This window comes from Podarcis pityusensis (genome assembly GCF_964106645.2).
Source record: "Podarcis pityusensis genome assembly, chromosome: 1".
Lineage (NCBI taxonomy): Eukaryota > Metazoa > Chordata > Lepidosauria > Squamata > Lacertidae > Podarcis > Podarcis pityusensis.
In genome coordinates this window covers 97,107,995-97,124,797 of record NC_138028.1, presented here as the reverse complement: position 1 = coordinate 97,124,797, position 16,803 = coordinate 97,107,995, and the positions used below count along the sequence as shown (strand labels likewise).

Below are 16,803 nucleotides of genomic sequence, written 5' to 3'. Positions count from 1 at the left end.
AGTGCAGTGCTATGGCCCCAAACCCACCCCATAAATAGCAGTGATGTTGGTATCAGGAGACAAGCTCTGCCCCACTACACACTGATATCCATGTATTGTGACTGTAAATCTAAGTGCATGCTGAGCAGTCCCAATGGCCACTTAACCCCAGGAGAAGTTCCAACCAACTAGGACAGGAAATCCTGGCAATCAGGATTGTTGCTGACTGTTGTACTGTATAATATAGCTGGCGGGGGGGATCTGTTGCTGGAATTGTCATTTCAGTGTTGTTTTTCTAAATTCTCAATTGAGAATTAAGACAGACTAGCCAACCCTAGAAACAAATCAGAAATGTATTCATTTTCTCTTGTTATGCAATTTAACAGGCCATGAATACAAGTGCATACACAAACCAGATTAGCATTCTGCAATATAAAAGCCCATATGTTGTGGCATATTCGCTGGTATATTGATCTCAATATATTTATACCTTATTTAGAAAACAACATGTTTTCTTTTTTAAAAACAAAACAAATGCAAAATGGAGTTGAAGTGGGGAGAGTCTCGTGAGTTATTTATAACTCCTTGAGGACAATGTTTTTCCATGACAACCCCTTTTGTCAATATTGGAAGACACAGGTACTAAGGACTCCTTATGAACAAACTAAGGATATAGATTAAAATGTATTTAATAATGTGATTTGCTTAGTATTGATGAAATTTAACAGATGCTAGCCTACTGCTGAGTAATGCTGCTTAATTTAATATCCTGAAGGGGAAACACAAGGCAGCACTCTAAATGTTAATGAATGTTAACTGTTACAGCCCTCCTTATGCCATTTGGACTGAGACTATTTATAAGAAAGGACAGGAAGACAATACTGTACAGTAAAAAGGAAATTAGGCTCTTCGGGTCAATCACAAATGGCTCCTATACAAATCTAAGTAATAACTGGTAAACAGATAAGTCTTCTACCACACTGCAGCAAGATGGAACAAGTAATGTCACTAAGAGATAACACACCTCAGGGGCATCATGAGATACAGAGGGAATCTGAAGAGCTCTCAAAGACTCCAGAAGAGTAATATTGTGCAGTAACACCAACTATGTATATTACACTGTGAATTTGGAAATACCCCTCAAGGACTAATTTTTTGTTTAAATTAAATACATACTATAATAATGTAAGGGATGAAGTACTGCATACCCAGAAGTATATGAGAAGCTTCTGTTCCGCCGAGAGATCATGGTGACACCAACTGAGAGAGCAAAACCTTGAGTGATTTATCAATGTCACTGAATCCTTGAGATCAAATTTATAGTTTGAAGTGGGTACTTTTGGAAGAGATCGTTCCTTATAAGACATATGGAACTCCTCCAGTGAGCCTAGTTTTTGAGTGAAAATATGAAGGAAAATATATTAAATTGGGAGTTCTGCCTCAGAGCACCGCATTTTGTTGTTGTTTTGTTTCCATCATTTCCACAAGTTACGGTTTTACTTAAGAGGCATCTAAAAACCGATAGGGGAATAACAGACCAGCAAACAATCATAAACATTTCCAGAAAATATTTCATGTCTTAAGTTTTAAGACTAGCTTCTAACTTATTTCATTCAGCCTCTAGCCAGGAGCTTCTTTGGCTGGAGTCCTCTTGCCATGTTATTTCACATTGCAGATAATTTTGAGGGGAAATTAAAGCTGGACTTGCCTGTCTTAACAACTTTCACTCTTTAGTTTCCTCTCACACTGAAACAGAAACATTAGAACAGTGCTGAACCAAACCAAAAGGCCATCCAATTCAGCATTGTGTTTCTTATAGACACCTCTGGGTAGACCACAAGTAAGACAGGAAGGCAAAACACAACTCCCATTTTTCCTTGCAGGCAACTGGTTCTTAGAGGCATACTACTTGAACCTGAAAGTTGCGTGTCCATATTCAGGAGATCAGATTGGTCCACTGTCGTGGTAGTTTAAGATTCAGTTTAAGGCCTGAAGCTTGGTAATGTAGTTGCTGTTTCCATGTAGGCATCATGCCTCAGCAGCAACATCTACAATTAGCAACTCAGTGGAAGTAAGATGGATTGTGTGGAAGTACCCATGCTAGCACCATTTCTCCTAGTAAAATCAACATTGTGACATTAGAAGTGATCATGAGTTGGTTCAGATGCTACCTTCAAGCCAAATTTGGCCCCATTCTGCGAACAGAACCAAAACACTCCAGCTCTTACCTGCCCACACCGTTCACCAGCCCTACCTTTACCAGCCCCATGTGGAGGACCAGTGAAGACCAACATACCCTTGCTGGCTCCATGTATTTTGCCAGGTAGGCCTAACCACATAATCTAAACTGATTCCATCTGAACCACATAACCCATGTGGCTGCTGATTATATTCACGACTGTTGTAGCAAGGAGCCCAGCATGTATAAATTGCAAGCATACTATTGTGGTATAATAAAATCTAATTCCAATGATGATAATAGTAACCTTCACTATATTATTGACCTATGTTCGCTTTTATACTAGGACAGTAGCTTGTCTCCATATCTTAGGGGGCTGTTTTATGGCCTAATAGGATGGTAAATGTGGAGTTGTTTTAACACCCAAGAAAAACAATATATTGACTGTGGTGGAGGAGGAGGAAACATGTAATAGGAATACAGTACTGACTAAGAAGAAGTGCTATGCTATACAGGTTCCTGCTCCTTCTGGATTGTGGGAAACAGTAGAGATGAATATTGAAAGCTCTTCATAGCAGAGGATTGGCATGGAGGGAGATGAAATATATATTCATACAGTGGTACCTCGGGTTACATACACTTCAGGTTACATACGCTTCAGGTTACAGACTCCGCTAACCCAGAAATAGTGCTTCAGGTTAAGAACTTTGTTTCAGGATGAGAACAGAAATTGTGCTCCAGCGGCGCGGTGGCAGCAGGAGGCCCCATTAGCTAAAGTGGTGTTTCAGGTTAAGAACAGTTTCAGGTTAAGAACGGACCTCCGGAACGAATTAAGTACTTAACCCGAGGTACCACTGTATTGAGTTCAGACGTTTTGAACTCTTCCTAGTAAGTCCAGCCAGATGATAACCTGCCCCAGATCATACTCACTTCTTTTCAGAACTTCCAGTACTCAACGCCTTAGTAGTAACATCTGCAGCTAGAAACTATGCGGCCTTAAAAGAGAAACTATTCCTATGAGAAGATTGGATGTTCTAGAAAAGTTTTGGGAAACCCGTTGAACTCTGTCTTCCATAAGCCCCAGCCCACATGATCAGTAGTCAGAAATGATAGGAGTTGTAGTCCAGCATCGTCTGGAGGTTACAGGTACCCCACTTCTATTCTAGAGCCTAGGAAGCATCTGTCTCATAATGTGAGGGGATTCATTTTACATCTGCTTTTGCCTTTAAAAAATAAATCTTCCTATGAACAACTGTAGTGCTAAAGCACCTTTAGCCAATAGTTGGGCAATCTAATAACGTGCGTTTTATTCTTTTTTTAAGAATAAATGCGGGAGAGGAGAGTTTAGCTTTTGAAAGGAATGGCGCGGAGGAGGTGTTACTTGGCCTGTGGTTAGTTTGAATTGCTAGTTCTCGTGAAGCGCTTCTTCTTCTTTTGACTGTGGGGTTCAGTCTCAATTGGAGCAGCTAGTCTTACAGTGAATTTGTTATCTCTTAGAACCTCATAAGGACTGTCCTTAGTGCTTTTGCTTGGTAAAATAATATATATATAATGGCTCCCCATAAAAGGTCTGAGATGATGCAGTTATAAACAGGGATTTCTGTTTGCAGAATTAGAGGATTTAGAATTTTGCTACACTTCAAATAAAAGATAGCATTGCCTCCTTGTCACTTTGGAAGGCAGAGAATGTATAACTTGGTTCGCCTTAGGGGTACTTTAAATAAGCACTCCACTCGTAATGTGCTCAGGCAAAATGACTTCTTAATTCATCCAGCCTTACCTTTGAATTAAAGCTAACCCACATTTTTTACAGCTTTCATTTAACAAAAGTGTCTCATTGTGTTACCTCTTCTTCTCTGTTCACCGTGCTGGCTTAGGCACAGCAGACCAAGAACAGACAAAAAAAGACTATTTTTGTGAACATTCTGGCCTGCTACTTCAATAGGTTCATATAACTCAATTTATTGTTAATTCTGTTAACAAGTAAATATGTGGGAAGCTGCAAGACTTTTCATTGTGCTTTGCACCCTTCAAAAATAAAATACAGGAATGTAGGTAGTTAGTGCAGCTGTTCTCATGTTTAGGAGAAGCAAATTGATGTTTTTATTTTATTTTATTATTAATGCAGCATATAACGGAAATGGAAATTCCATGCTACTGAGCCATCTCAACAGTTTCCATTGTAGGCCTGAAATGGAAATTGACAATTGGATGGATGAGGGCAAAATGATGGCTCCTGCCCATAATATGGGCAGAAGAAATGTCTTTACTTAGTTTCAGGGGGATTGTAGATGGGTTGCCAAGGAACCCAAGCTGCAGATCTCCTTAAACTTAAATAACTTTCGTTTTTAATTTGCCCATGGAATGACTGAGCATACACTAAAGCACAGTGCCATTGAGACCACAACCCACCCACCTTCTTACTTTGCCCATATGCTCTTGTTTTAGTTGCAATGTGTATGTAGGCAGCAGTTCTCAACATTAGATTGTAGGCATGATGGAGCGCTGGGCTGAACATATATACAGTGTACTGGGCCCAGAAAATCCTGTTGGAACCCTAGTTTCTTGGGACTCATCCAAGTGGTTTTCCTCTTTCCCACTCCCTTCCCAGGGAAAACCTGCTCTTTAGTGCTCAATCAGAGCAAACATCAATTCAGAGAAAACCTGATTTGTCATTTGCTCCAACTGAGTGCTAAAGAGCAGCTTTCCTTGGGGGGAAAGCAGCAGGATAAGAGGAAGTGTGGATGAGGCCTAGGTCTCTACAGCTATGTACTGGCTGCATTTCCTGGAATGTCTTTGGAGTGATGCCAAACTGTGTCCCATTGCATTGCTTCCAGGGTATTCTTGGATGTGTGGTCTGTGGGAAGTGGCACAAAACTGCTTCCACAGCTTCCCATTAGTCCTCACCCCTTCCCCCTTGAAGTGCAGGGTGTGTTTTGCCGGGAGCACAGACATTGGGAAGGGAGCATTAACCCTTTCCTGCCTCACTTCCCAACAAAATGAAATCCCCTTAAGGATAGGCATGTGGGATGCTAGATTTAGTAAAGAACCTGACTGCCCATGGGAGGGATGAATTGTTACAACTCCTAGACAACTATCTGGAGAATGGAGTGGCCTTCAAGAATTCAGAAGCTTGCCATTCCTTAATACAACAGAACAGATGAATGGGCCTGCATCAACACATGCATGCCTACTGTGAAAAGGAAGAAGTGGATAGGAAAGCAGATTCAGTATCTTGCTCATATAGCACATACATATTTGTGTGGTGATTTAATACCTCAGTGTCTGTGTACCCAGATGATACTTGAGATATAATTTTGTGTCTGGTAAATCTCATTGGAGTATCATCACAACCAATGCATCCAACTGCTGTTGGGAAGGAACATATCCATAGAGGGGATGTATATGCTGTCAATGCTACTTGATTTATAATGAAGCGATTGAGAAGATGAATGTAATATACTCATGTCAAACATAGCTATTCCTGTGGTTGCATATAGTTTTTATCAGTTTTCACCTGGCATAGGTTATGTTTGCCTTTCCCACTGTTTGCTTGTGATTGCGATGAAATATGGTCTTGCTTGGTTCATCTTTCTCTGACACACAGTACCACATAGCATTGTTTCTAGAGTGCTGTTGGTTATCCCTCTTGGTTGGGGAAATGAAAATGCAGCTTTCTGAAAGTGCATTGCTTTTCATGTTTTCTATTTATTATTATGTATCCAGACAAAATGAAACTAATTAAAACTTTTCTTAAGCTAATAAATACTTGAAAACTGCCAGTCTAAACAAATATACTAGGTATTTAGAAATACTACCTTTTAATTTCTTATGACATGCTAGTGCTGAAATTTCACTTTTTAAAATCTGCTTAATTTTAAAAGCTGGGGAGGAATCCATTTGTTTCATCCTAAAGGCAGGAAGAAGGGACGCGGGTGATGCTGTGGGTTAAACCACAGAGCCTAGGGCTTGCCGATCAGAAGGTCGGCAGTTCGAATCCTCGCAACGGGGTGAACTTCTGTTGCTCGGTCCCTGCTCCCGCCAACCTAGCAGTTCCAAAGCATGCAGTGCAAGTAGATAAATAGGTACCGCTCCGGTGGGAAGGTAAATGGCGTTTCCATGCACTGCTCTGGTTCGCCAGAAGCGGCTTAGTCATGCTGGCCAGCTCCCTCGGCCAATAAAGCGAGATGAGCACCGCAACCCCAGAGTCATCCGCGACCGGACCTCACGGTCAGGGGTCCCTTTACCTTTACAGGCAGGAGGGCTTTTAATCTGGCCAACACTTCTAGTTATGGAAGGAGGGATATGGTGTTGCCAATTTCACCTCTTCTTTGTTGCTTCTTCTACACCTGAAAATCTGCTCCAGGTGGTTGAGGGATGCTACTGTGCTGTGTGGAAGTTGTTGTGGAAGGTACAGGAGGGCAAGAGATAAGTGAAAAGCACTTTGCATCCTTCTGTCAGCAGAAGCCTCCACAAGATCAAGTAGCCTTTAGCAAATAGGATTCCTCCTATTAACAGAATAGGGTAGTGTTCTGTCACAGGCATTAACAGAAGGGTGGTGTTCTGTCACATGCATTATAATATTCATTGACTTTTCAGTTAATATTTGAATTATGTGGGTTGTTGTTTTTTGCTAATTCAGATTTCCTTCCCTGTTCTAGGACCTGAGGGAGGAGTGTTTAAAGTTAAAGACAAGAGTTTTTGACCTGGAACAACAGAACCGAACGCTTAGTGTGCTATTCCATCAAAGAATGAAACCAACATCTGGCTTGCTGCTTCAGGTAGACTTAATTCATGAAAACACATTTGCAGTTTAAATATGTGGCATGTTATACTTACTGAAATTACATAACGTTAGACAGCTTATGGCAATTTCAACAAGCAAAGTATGACAGTTGATAGGCACAGTGTATTAGAGGGACATTGGCTCTCTGTCATCTGATACTGTTGAAATTGAAAATGTACAAATTCTGAAGGTACATTGAAGCTGAATAAGATAGAGAAGAGAGAGAGCTCAGTATGCTTTCTAAAAAAACACTACGAAATCTAAGTTACTTTGGAATAATAAGTAAACAGAGCAACAAGAAGTACAGGCCATGTTGTAATAGGATAATTTCAGTCATGTAACTTATTGGATCTTATTGGATGAAGAAGAGATTTCTAGTCTAACCAATTAATTTATACAAATTTACAGAATTATCTCTATCTTCTGCAGAAATCTGCACATGTTAATTTATACCTTTTATGGGGGAAAATGTTTAATAGGCTAATGGATTTGGCTTCTTTTACATCTATTTTTTCTGCACAATTCTTCTTAAATTATGAAAAATCAGCCACAGTGCACTGACAATTGCAGCCTGATCTAAAGCATTATTTTAGTTGTTACAGTGTACTACTGTTATAACAAAGGCTGTTGTTGGAGGGGTGAAAGTAAGGCCTGTTGAAATCAACATACTTAGTACATGAAATGAATAAAGGGTTAAAAAAGAGAAAGCAATCATATTTTTTAAATCAAACAAGATGGTCGTAACCCAGTCTATTGTGTTTTTTTGCATAGAGGAATCCCTGTAGGACACAGCAGAGTTCCTTCTATGGTGTGCAGGCATGGAAACTCACTTGGAAATACCATCAGACAATTTTGGGTGACATTTGCTTGAACATGGGAATGATCAAACTATGGATAGGGCAGCAGCACACACCTCATCCTCAGACCTCTATTTATGGAGAGCACATTCAATTGAACATGCTTAAAAACCATCTTCAGATCTTTGCAAAAATCACATGAAGATATGAGCAGCAGCCCAGGAATATTGCATGTTGAGCTTGTGTGTGTGCATACCTACCCCAACCATAGTTTAAGCTGTCACGTGTTCAGGCAAATCCTGAACATGATTTATGTTTATCCCATATGCCAGCTGAACATGCCCCTTCCTCCTACTTGCCTAATAGAATGGGGAGCCCTGGGTGGCAATATGAGCAGAGTGCTCAGATCTCACATTTTCTGTGTAGGGTGACATGTTAAATTCAATACTTTTGCACATATGCCCAGAAAGGGAACACTCTGCTATGCATCTGCCTGCAGGTAAAGTACTTAGTCCAGTATGCTTATGATGAAGATGCAAATATATCCTGAAAAATATGGAAATCAGTACCTTAGAATTAGTACCACCTGAGAATATTGATGAGCAATGCTCACTGTTAGTCTTCATACTTGCAAAGATACAGATAAATTAATTAAAACCCATGATGATACATAATAATGACGAAATCGGAAAGATCCAAATGGAAGTAGAACCACCTTTCCATCTTCAGTAAATCGTGTTTAATTTGCCACCAAAGCACATCACTTCAGTGTTTTGTCACAGCTGTGAGACTTGCCTTGCCTACCTTGCTCTCCAAGCCATTCCTTTTCCTTCATCTGGCATCATTCTAATATCTCAGTGGCCAGGTATTTAACCTGAAGTGACAGTATTTTTGAAAGTAACTGTGGTGGATGGCGGCTAACTAGAGGACTGGCACCCCACCTCAGGAACCCCTTCCTCAAATAAGCCCGCCTGGTGCCAGCTTTCGTGGTTTATCAGTGTCAGACATTTCAGCAGGTTTTCTTTAGTTTTGTTTTTATGGCTTTGCTGGATTTTGTTGTTTTTGTGGTTGCTTTTCTGTGGCTTTATACAAGTTCATCATATTTATTGTTTTAATCTACATATTGTCCTGGAAACTGTGCTTCTAAATATGTAGTAATACCATCAGCTAGCAGACATTATATTTGTTTATTATTTTTTTAAAAAACCACATTAAATGTATAGAGTGTTCTGCAGAAATATCAATTAATAGTTTCTGCTCACAGCCTCCCAATCTAAATATATATGAGACAGAATGATTAAAATGGATAAAATATTTCAGAAGCTGGGTAATGCTAAACAAAAACAAAAGTAAATAAAGTAAAACTAATTTAATGTTGAATCTACTAAGTAGTAAAACAATCAAATTCAGACAGGAGATCAAGAAGGAAATGCACAGCAGAATTTTAAATAATATTCTAAAGCTGTGTTTTACCATGTCAGGAATTTTATCCAGCATCTACCTAACATGTATTGTCTATCCAGGTCTAAGGCAGAAAGACTTTAACAACATCAGATCCCTTTTAAATGGAGGTTCCATGAATTAAACCTGGGACCTTCTGCATGCAAAGCAGTTGCTCAGCCACTGAGCAATGGCCTCTGTCCATAAGCTGAAGTTGTTGCACTTGACTTTTCCCCTTCTATCAATAATTCTATCAATAAAATATCTAAAAACTACATTATTCAGTAACCAATTAGTACTGAAAATGAAATCCCATAAAAAATTAAGTATGAAATGATGTTCCATGCAAGTATGCCAAAGAACTTAATTTATTGTATCACAAAGTTGTGTTTACCTGCCTTCCAGATTTTAACTTTTCCTGTTCTACCTTCTATAAGCATATTCTTACACAGTTTGGTATTTACTTGGTTTGCAGACCTTACATCATTTTTTCCCTTACATTTCCTATTGATTTGTCATAAAGATATGTCCACACTAACACATAGTCATGTAAACAATTACAGGACCATACATGGAGCATATTCAGTATAAAAGGTAAATTAGAGAGATGCAGTTATATAGAACAGAGTTTTTTATGATGAGGCTACATAATACAACCACAATTAAAAAGGATCTGGATATCAAAACAGCCCTTTGACTAAAAAAAATATAATGGTATGTGAGTAACAGAATATTTTTACAGATATAATATGTATACAATGTGGCTCTTTAGATTTACGTGTACTTCTCAAACAAACAGAACTCAGCAAACTTAAAAGTGCATTGGAAATTTCCATATAGTGTCATGACAATGAAATCTAAAAGCAAAATATTTGGAATTTTCAAACTAAGGCTTGTTATATGGGAGGCATATTAGGTACAGTAAGTATTATAGCAGGTCATAGATACTAGAGCAAGTATGATGAGATCTTGAGTGTGTCTTCTCTGCAGCCTTCATGGTTCAATAGATGTACAATATGCATGTAATTGAATTGGTTTTGACAATTTGAGGTTGAGGGAGAGTAAAAAATAAAGTGGTCTATTGTTCAGATAAAGAAGTTGGTTTATTGTTCAATATAGCTTTCCTATCTGATAGTCACTCCAATCATGTATACTCCTTCTAGTGAAAGCAATTTGGTCTTTAGTGTCTGTCACAGTGATGTGGCCCCTGACTTACACATATTTCAGTTGTAGTGCTGTTTAATTGCCCCTGGAGCCTACTTTAAAAATAGGTGAGGGTATGAAAATGCCCTATAATACTTGTTCCTTGAAAACTTTAACTGCTACGCTCTCTGCCATCCTTCTCCATGTTAAGTTGTGGGTGAACATATCAGACGAGACAGCGATTCTTCAAAAAGCTCTTGTTTATTCACAGGCCAGAACGGAACTGAACTGAAGGGTTCAGTCAGCCTGTTTATATAGAGCTCCAGTACAACGTAACTGTAACAATTTTCTAAAACTATCCAATCACTGAACGTCACTTTCGATCCCTTATTTGCATAACTATCTACAGTATCCCCCTGCTGGCCCAGGGTGAGAACTTCAGTACATAACACTCCAGAAGAAGAGGAACAAATGGTTTTCACTTAGGCATTGGCACCCATTTGGAAATCAACTGTTTAATCATTTCCTTTGCAGTGTGTGTGTGTGTGTGTGTGTGTGTGTGTGTCTCAAACAGAGAGGAGGATGTCTGCCGGCCCATCTTAATTCTCAGAGCACTGATTAAACCCCAGCACCCAGGAATCTGGAGGAGCCAGGGTACCCACAAACCCATAACAATATAACAACTACTACTACTTATTATTTGTACCCTGCCCATCTGACTGGGTTGCCCCAGCCACTCTGGGCAGCTTCCAGCATATAGAAAAACACAGAAAAACATTAAACCCTAAAAAGCTTCGCTATACAGTGGTGCCTCGCAAGACGAAATTAATTCGTTCCGTGAGTTTTGTCGTCTTGCAATTTTTTTCGTCTTGCGAAGCACGGTGTCGGGAAAGTTTTGGAAAAGCTTCAAAAATCACCAAAGTCTTTAAAAACCTCAAAAAAGGCTACCACACCGCGTTCTATGAGTTGCTCCTCGAAGTCAAGTCGCAACTGTATTAACGGTGTTAAGAAAAAGGAAACAAACTTGCAAGACATTTCCGTCTTGCGAAGCAAGCCCATAGGGAAAATCGTCTTGCGAAGCAGCTCAAAAAACAAAAAACCCTTTCGTCTAACGAGTTTTTTGTCTTGCGAGGCATTCGTCTTGCGAGGTACCACTGTACAGGGCTGCCTTCAGATGTTTCCAAAATGTTATATAATTACTTATCTCCTTAACATCTGATGGGAGGGTATTCCACAGGGTGGGCACTACTACCGAGAAGGCCCTCTGCCTGGTTCCCTGTAACTTCACTTTTCACAGTGTGGGAACTGCCAGGAGCCCCTTGCAGTGTCCAGGCTGAACAATGGGGTGGAGATGCTCCTTCAGGTATACAGGGCCAAGACCATTTAGGGCTTTAAAGGTCAGTACCAACACTTTGAATTGTGCTCAGAAATGTACTGGGAGCCAATATAGATCTTTCACGACTGGTGTTACCGTGGTCACCGTGGCTGCTCTCAGTCACCAGTCTAGCCACCGCATTCTGGATTAATTGTAGTTTCCAAGTCACCTTCAAAGGTAGCCCCACACAGAGTGCATTGCAGTAGTCCAAACAGAAGATAACTAGTGCATATATTACTCTGTACCATTCTTCCATCTTCCATTCTTCTTCCTCTGTGTTTTCTGTGTAAGGACACAGAAGTAAACTTTTGAAAATTAGTTATTCTTATAACTAATTTTTGTCACATTTCAGCTTCAGAGCAAAACTCAAAATCATTTAGTTATTCTACAACAAAGAAGTTAAAACATAATTTAAATTGTTATTTTTGAAAAGTGTGACATGAAAAATTTCAGTACATAACTCATTCCATGTTTTATATAGATACACTTTTTTCTGTTCAACTCCCCCCCATACACATTCCTCACAGATCAAAAGAAAAAATGATTACTCCAGATTTAGTCAATTTCATGTAGTGGAAATTTTCTATAACTATGTTCAAAGGGCTTTACAATAAAACTATTATTAAAAATTACAGTGTCGTGAATTTTGGACAAGTATATATATATATATGTATATTTACATATATACAAAGTAGTTGCAATAACCTAGAGCCTGGTAATATTGAAAAAGAAATGCTGCTGTTTATCTCAGGGATTTGATTATGCAGATTGGTACATTAATTCCTTGGCACTCGAAATTTGATGCATCCATTTCTGGCAGTGGATGTCACCACAAGGGAAATCTAATTCCCATCATGAGAAGATTAAGTAAACCAAACTCTGACCCAGAAGAGCCAAGCTTTCTGAAAATAACTAGAGTTTCAGTCTCTGAAACACTATGTTCTTCCACAGCAAAACACATTGGACTCAATCTGGTAATCTGATCTGAGTATAGAAACTGCAGTGACCACAAGGAGATGCCTCACTCAGATTAGGTTTTTCCTACTTTTGATATTTTTGTTCATATTTATTGCTGCTGTTTTTATTATCTGTTTTTTGTGGTTTTTTTAGTGTATTTTTATGTCACCATTTTTAGTTGCTCCCCCTAATATTGCATGTGATCTTTGAGCAGAGAGGTTGTTGATAAATGATTGTATTTATATTATTTGCTAATTAATGTCTCACTCTTTGAATTTAATAGAAACTTTTGCATTCAGAAGGGTCACATGTGCATATGATCTACATTTAACATTCTTTTTCTAGTGCTTTTGAGATCTTGATTTGGCAAAGGAATTTCCCCCAAGTTTGTTCTTGTTTTATCATCTATATTTTGTTTAGGAGAAAACACGAGCCCTAATTTAGACTACTTGACAAGCCAGTCCATTGTTTATTTCCCAGCAGTAGGAAGGGAGGATGGGTGTCCAATGCTGGAATTCAATGAAATGTGGACTATTTCAGCGTAGGAGAGGTCGGGCTAGTGCCAACAAGAACAGATCAGAAAGAGCCAAAAGTCTGTTGTGCATTGTGGATTTTTAAAGGGATTGTTTACTGAGACCATCTGCGGACATCATAGTAGGTATTGGTTGCTGCATTGTTTTATTTCAACTACAGCTTAATGCAGGAGTGGGGGATCTTTTTCAGCCTGAGGGCAGCATTTGCTCATGGGTGACCTTCTGGGAGATGGGAAGGGGTGCGTGAGGTGAGAGGCAAAAGTTGGGTAGGGCAATGTATGTAACTCTTATCTTGGTACAATGGCCTACATTCCAGCCACACAAAAGACAGAGGTTTTCAGACACACATGTTCATATACATGCATGCACATGCGCGCACACATACCACTCTCCAGCCAGGCAAGAAAGAGACATGATCATATTACAGCCTGGCAAAAGTACTCAGAGAGAGCATGGAGCAGGGCATGTGAAGAGTGTGGCCTATGGAGGCACAGCCTGGACAAGTCCCAGCAGTCACACAAACCTGGTTGAAGGGATGCAATTTGCCCCCGGGCCTTAGGTTTCCCACCTCTGGTTTACATACATGCATACATACATACATACTTGATTGAAATTTATACTGTACACAAAGCAGTAACTCAAAGCAGCTAATGTGATGTGTGAACCCAGTCAACATGATTACAATGAGTTATGGACTTCTTTCTTTTCTAGAATAGGATGACAGGTAGAACCAACTCAGAACTAAAATTTAAAACCTCTTAATGAGTCCTATGATGAAAATATTTTAGAACTGTTGTTCTGAAATACTTCATGTTAATGTGATATTCTATCTTTTTCCCACATATACTGACATTTGAAAAACATTTTGCAATATGTGAATGTGAAAAGCTATTATGTAGCCTTATGGCTTATAGATTGCTGTTCTTTCCTCTGGAGGTTGAAATTGGCCTGTATTTTAGACCATTCTCTGAGCATGTTGGCCTATATCCAAAAAGCAATGGAACTAGTCCTGAAAGCCTAATGAAGTTTTACAACTGTTTTCTCTGAATGACTGTTCCCCCTTTGGTTCATGACATACCGTTTTGAAACTGAGGTGTGTTTCAAAAGCACTTTATGATGTGCTGACTGATATTCTTGAGCTGAGTGGCTGAGGGATGTCAGTGGAACCTGTCATACAGCTTTCCCAAACTTTTGCCTGTTCAATTCCCCATGTAAAAGTGACACTACATTATCACATTGCATCATCCCCATCCAGTGACAAATTTTGGCCCTATTTGATCCTGTGGTCCCCAACACTGGTCAACAATTCAAAAAAATAAAATCTGCTGAATCCTGATTGAACCTAAGTAGCTATTTTCATGCTTGCCAGTCTCATATGTTTTTATTGCATTCTGAATAAAACTGATGAAGATGAAACACCATTCCAGTTATTAATGGTATGTATCTGGCTTGATAGGTTCAATTCATTAATTGACTTATTCAATGAATGCTTCCCTTGGATGTCTCACTTCATTTCATTTTAATCTGCATTTTGCATGGTCTTCTGCTGCCAGGTTACCATTTTTAGGAATCCACAAAGGTTAACCTATATATTCTGGCATTATCTTTGGAAGCAATTTTGAGAGATATGTTTAAAGGAGCTGTGTTTAGATGGAAGCAGTTAACAGTGTAGCAGGAAGGGGTAAATTGCCTTCATGACATTATTATATATGGCAACACTTCTAGGCAATTAATTGTTCAGTACCTGACAGAATAAGATGGAGTAGGTCGCCCTAGAATCTGACCTCTGATTCAAATATCATTAAACATTACAAGAGGTTGAAAGATAAAGAATTATGTTGGCTTCTATCAGCATGAACATGTTGACATCTCCCCCCTCCCAAATATGTCTTTGTAGTGGAGATAAAATATTCAGAAGTGGGTAAGTACATGCCTGTATTACAGACACCCTCCTGTCGGCCATGGTGTCCCCCAGGAAACTTGCCTATTGCCCATGTTGTGGGCACATTGGTGCCATGTTAAGACTTCATTGTTCTCCCAGGACTTTTTAAGATATGGTCAAACGTCCTTGTGGTATAGATGGTGGTTTGAAAGTATGCATTTGATGGCTGTTTTTGCTTCATTTAGGCAGCATTATATTCTGTCCTCCCAATGTTTCCTTAACTATTAATTCTCTCATTTTCACATGACATAAAAGCCACTTCTAGGAATCTAGTGGACATTTAGCACTCATTTCCATGTTAATTGCTTCCAGAAAAATCCATTTAAAACTCAGAAAAATCACAAAAGTTTTCTGTTGTAATTTTCTTGTCGTTTTCATGATCACACCACCACTGCTCATGTGACCAAAATTGGGTTTTAAAATTTAGCCTGACATGGCGATGTATCAATAGAAAAAAACCCTACTGTTCCATAATGCAACAGGTACTGCAGTCTAAAAGGAGTTTTATAAAGTGCTGACATTATAACCCCTAAAACTGATGCATTTGAACCCCATGCCTGAATGTAGCCTTAGTTCTTTGCTGTCTGCAGTATTTCATTGTGGTTTTCTGTTTGGGTTCTTGTGCTGATTGGCTTTCAAACTTTTTGTGCTTTGGTTGTAGCATGGCTTATTGTTAGTTTTTATTCACTTTTTATTTGTACTATGCCCAGAGAATGTACATTTTGAGGCATAGCATAGATATAATAAATAAATAATGGTTGGTTTGCCATACTATATATTTTTAATTAATGCAAGCAGTCCTAGGCTTCCCCAGACACACCTAATGTGGAGAACACATCATGGATAAAATCAACAGCAATTTCCATGATTGCAGCAGATGCAAAACTGGAAAGGTCCTAGTTTTAAGGAAATTAGCTTGCAGTAGCTTGGAGAATGCCAACAGCTGCCTATATATGCTGTCCCGTTTCCCCTTTTATATAATTCTGAACAAATGAGATTATCGTCCCAAGAAAGGTGGAAGGGAGATTGTACTTGCCCAGCAGTCAGAATCAGTGCTGCGAATAGATTCTTATAGCAGCTAAAAATGTATTACAGGCGAATGCTTGGGAAATGAGACTTTTATGAGCCAGTCTCCCCCCCCCCCCACTCTAAAGTAGTTTTCTATGTGACATGAAATTCCCATGGGAATGTGTCACCTTGAGACTATGCCTTTGTCAGTCTGCAAAACTCCAGCTTTCTGAAAGTCCATTCTGTAGGTGGACCCTCAAACAGTGCAGTCTTCTGGGAACCAGCCTCACGCTTGCAAGAAGTGGGTCATTTAAACACAGCGCTGCATTTGAAACTTTAGTCAAATAGGATAGGGACATTGTGTGGTATGAATTCAATAGGAATATTTTAAACAATTGTATGCAAATATCAGCAAATTATATGAGTGGCTTGGCACATGGATGTATAGGGTGTGAGCCACGTGCAGCCCACCCACCTCATCACATGTAGCTCCACATGCCTCTTGAAGCTGCTCCCTTATTCCATCCCATCAAAGTTCCTCACTATCCTCCTTAGTTTTTTGGATTTTCAAAGTGTTTTTCCCTCTGTGTCCTTTCAGAACTTTTGAGAGCATTGATTTTTTTGATAGAAATAAATAGGTGCGGTATGTTTTTCTTCTCCCTGC

The 16,803-nt window shown here is 39.3% G+C and overlaps 1 protein-coding gene across 12 annotated transcripts in view; it reads left to right on the top strand.

Annotated features, from left to right (window-relative positions):
- The window catches only part of NCKAP5 (NCK associated protein 5), a 627,572-nt gene that overhangs the window by 478,790 nt on the left and 131,979 nt on the right, over positions 1 to 16,803 (top strand). For all 12 annotated transcript variants that reach the window (XM_081005049.1, XM_081005050.1, XM_081005048.1 and 9 more), the window contains one exon: positions 6,820 to 6,939. In XM_081005049.1, coding sequence (XP_080861175.1) covers positions 6,820 to 6,939 — 120 coding nt within the window. The remainder of the gene's footprint in view (positions 1 to 6,819; positions 6,940 to 16,803) is intronic.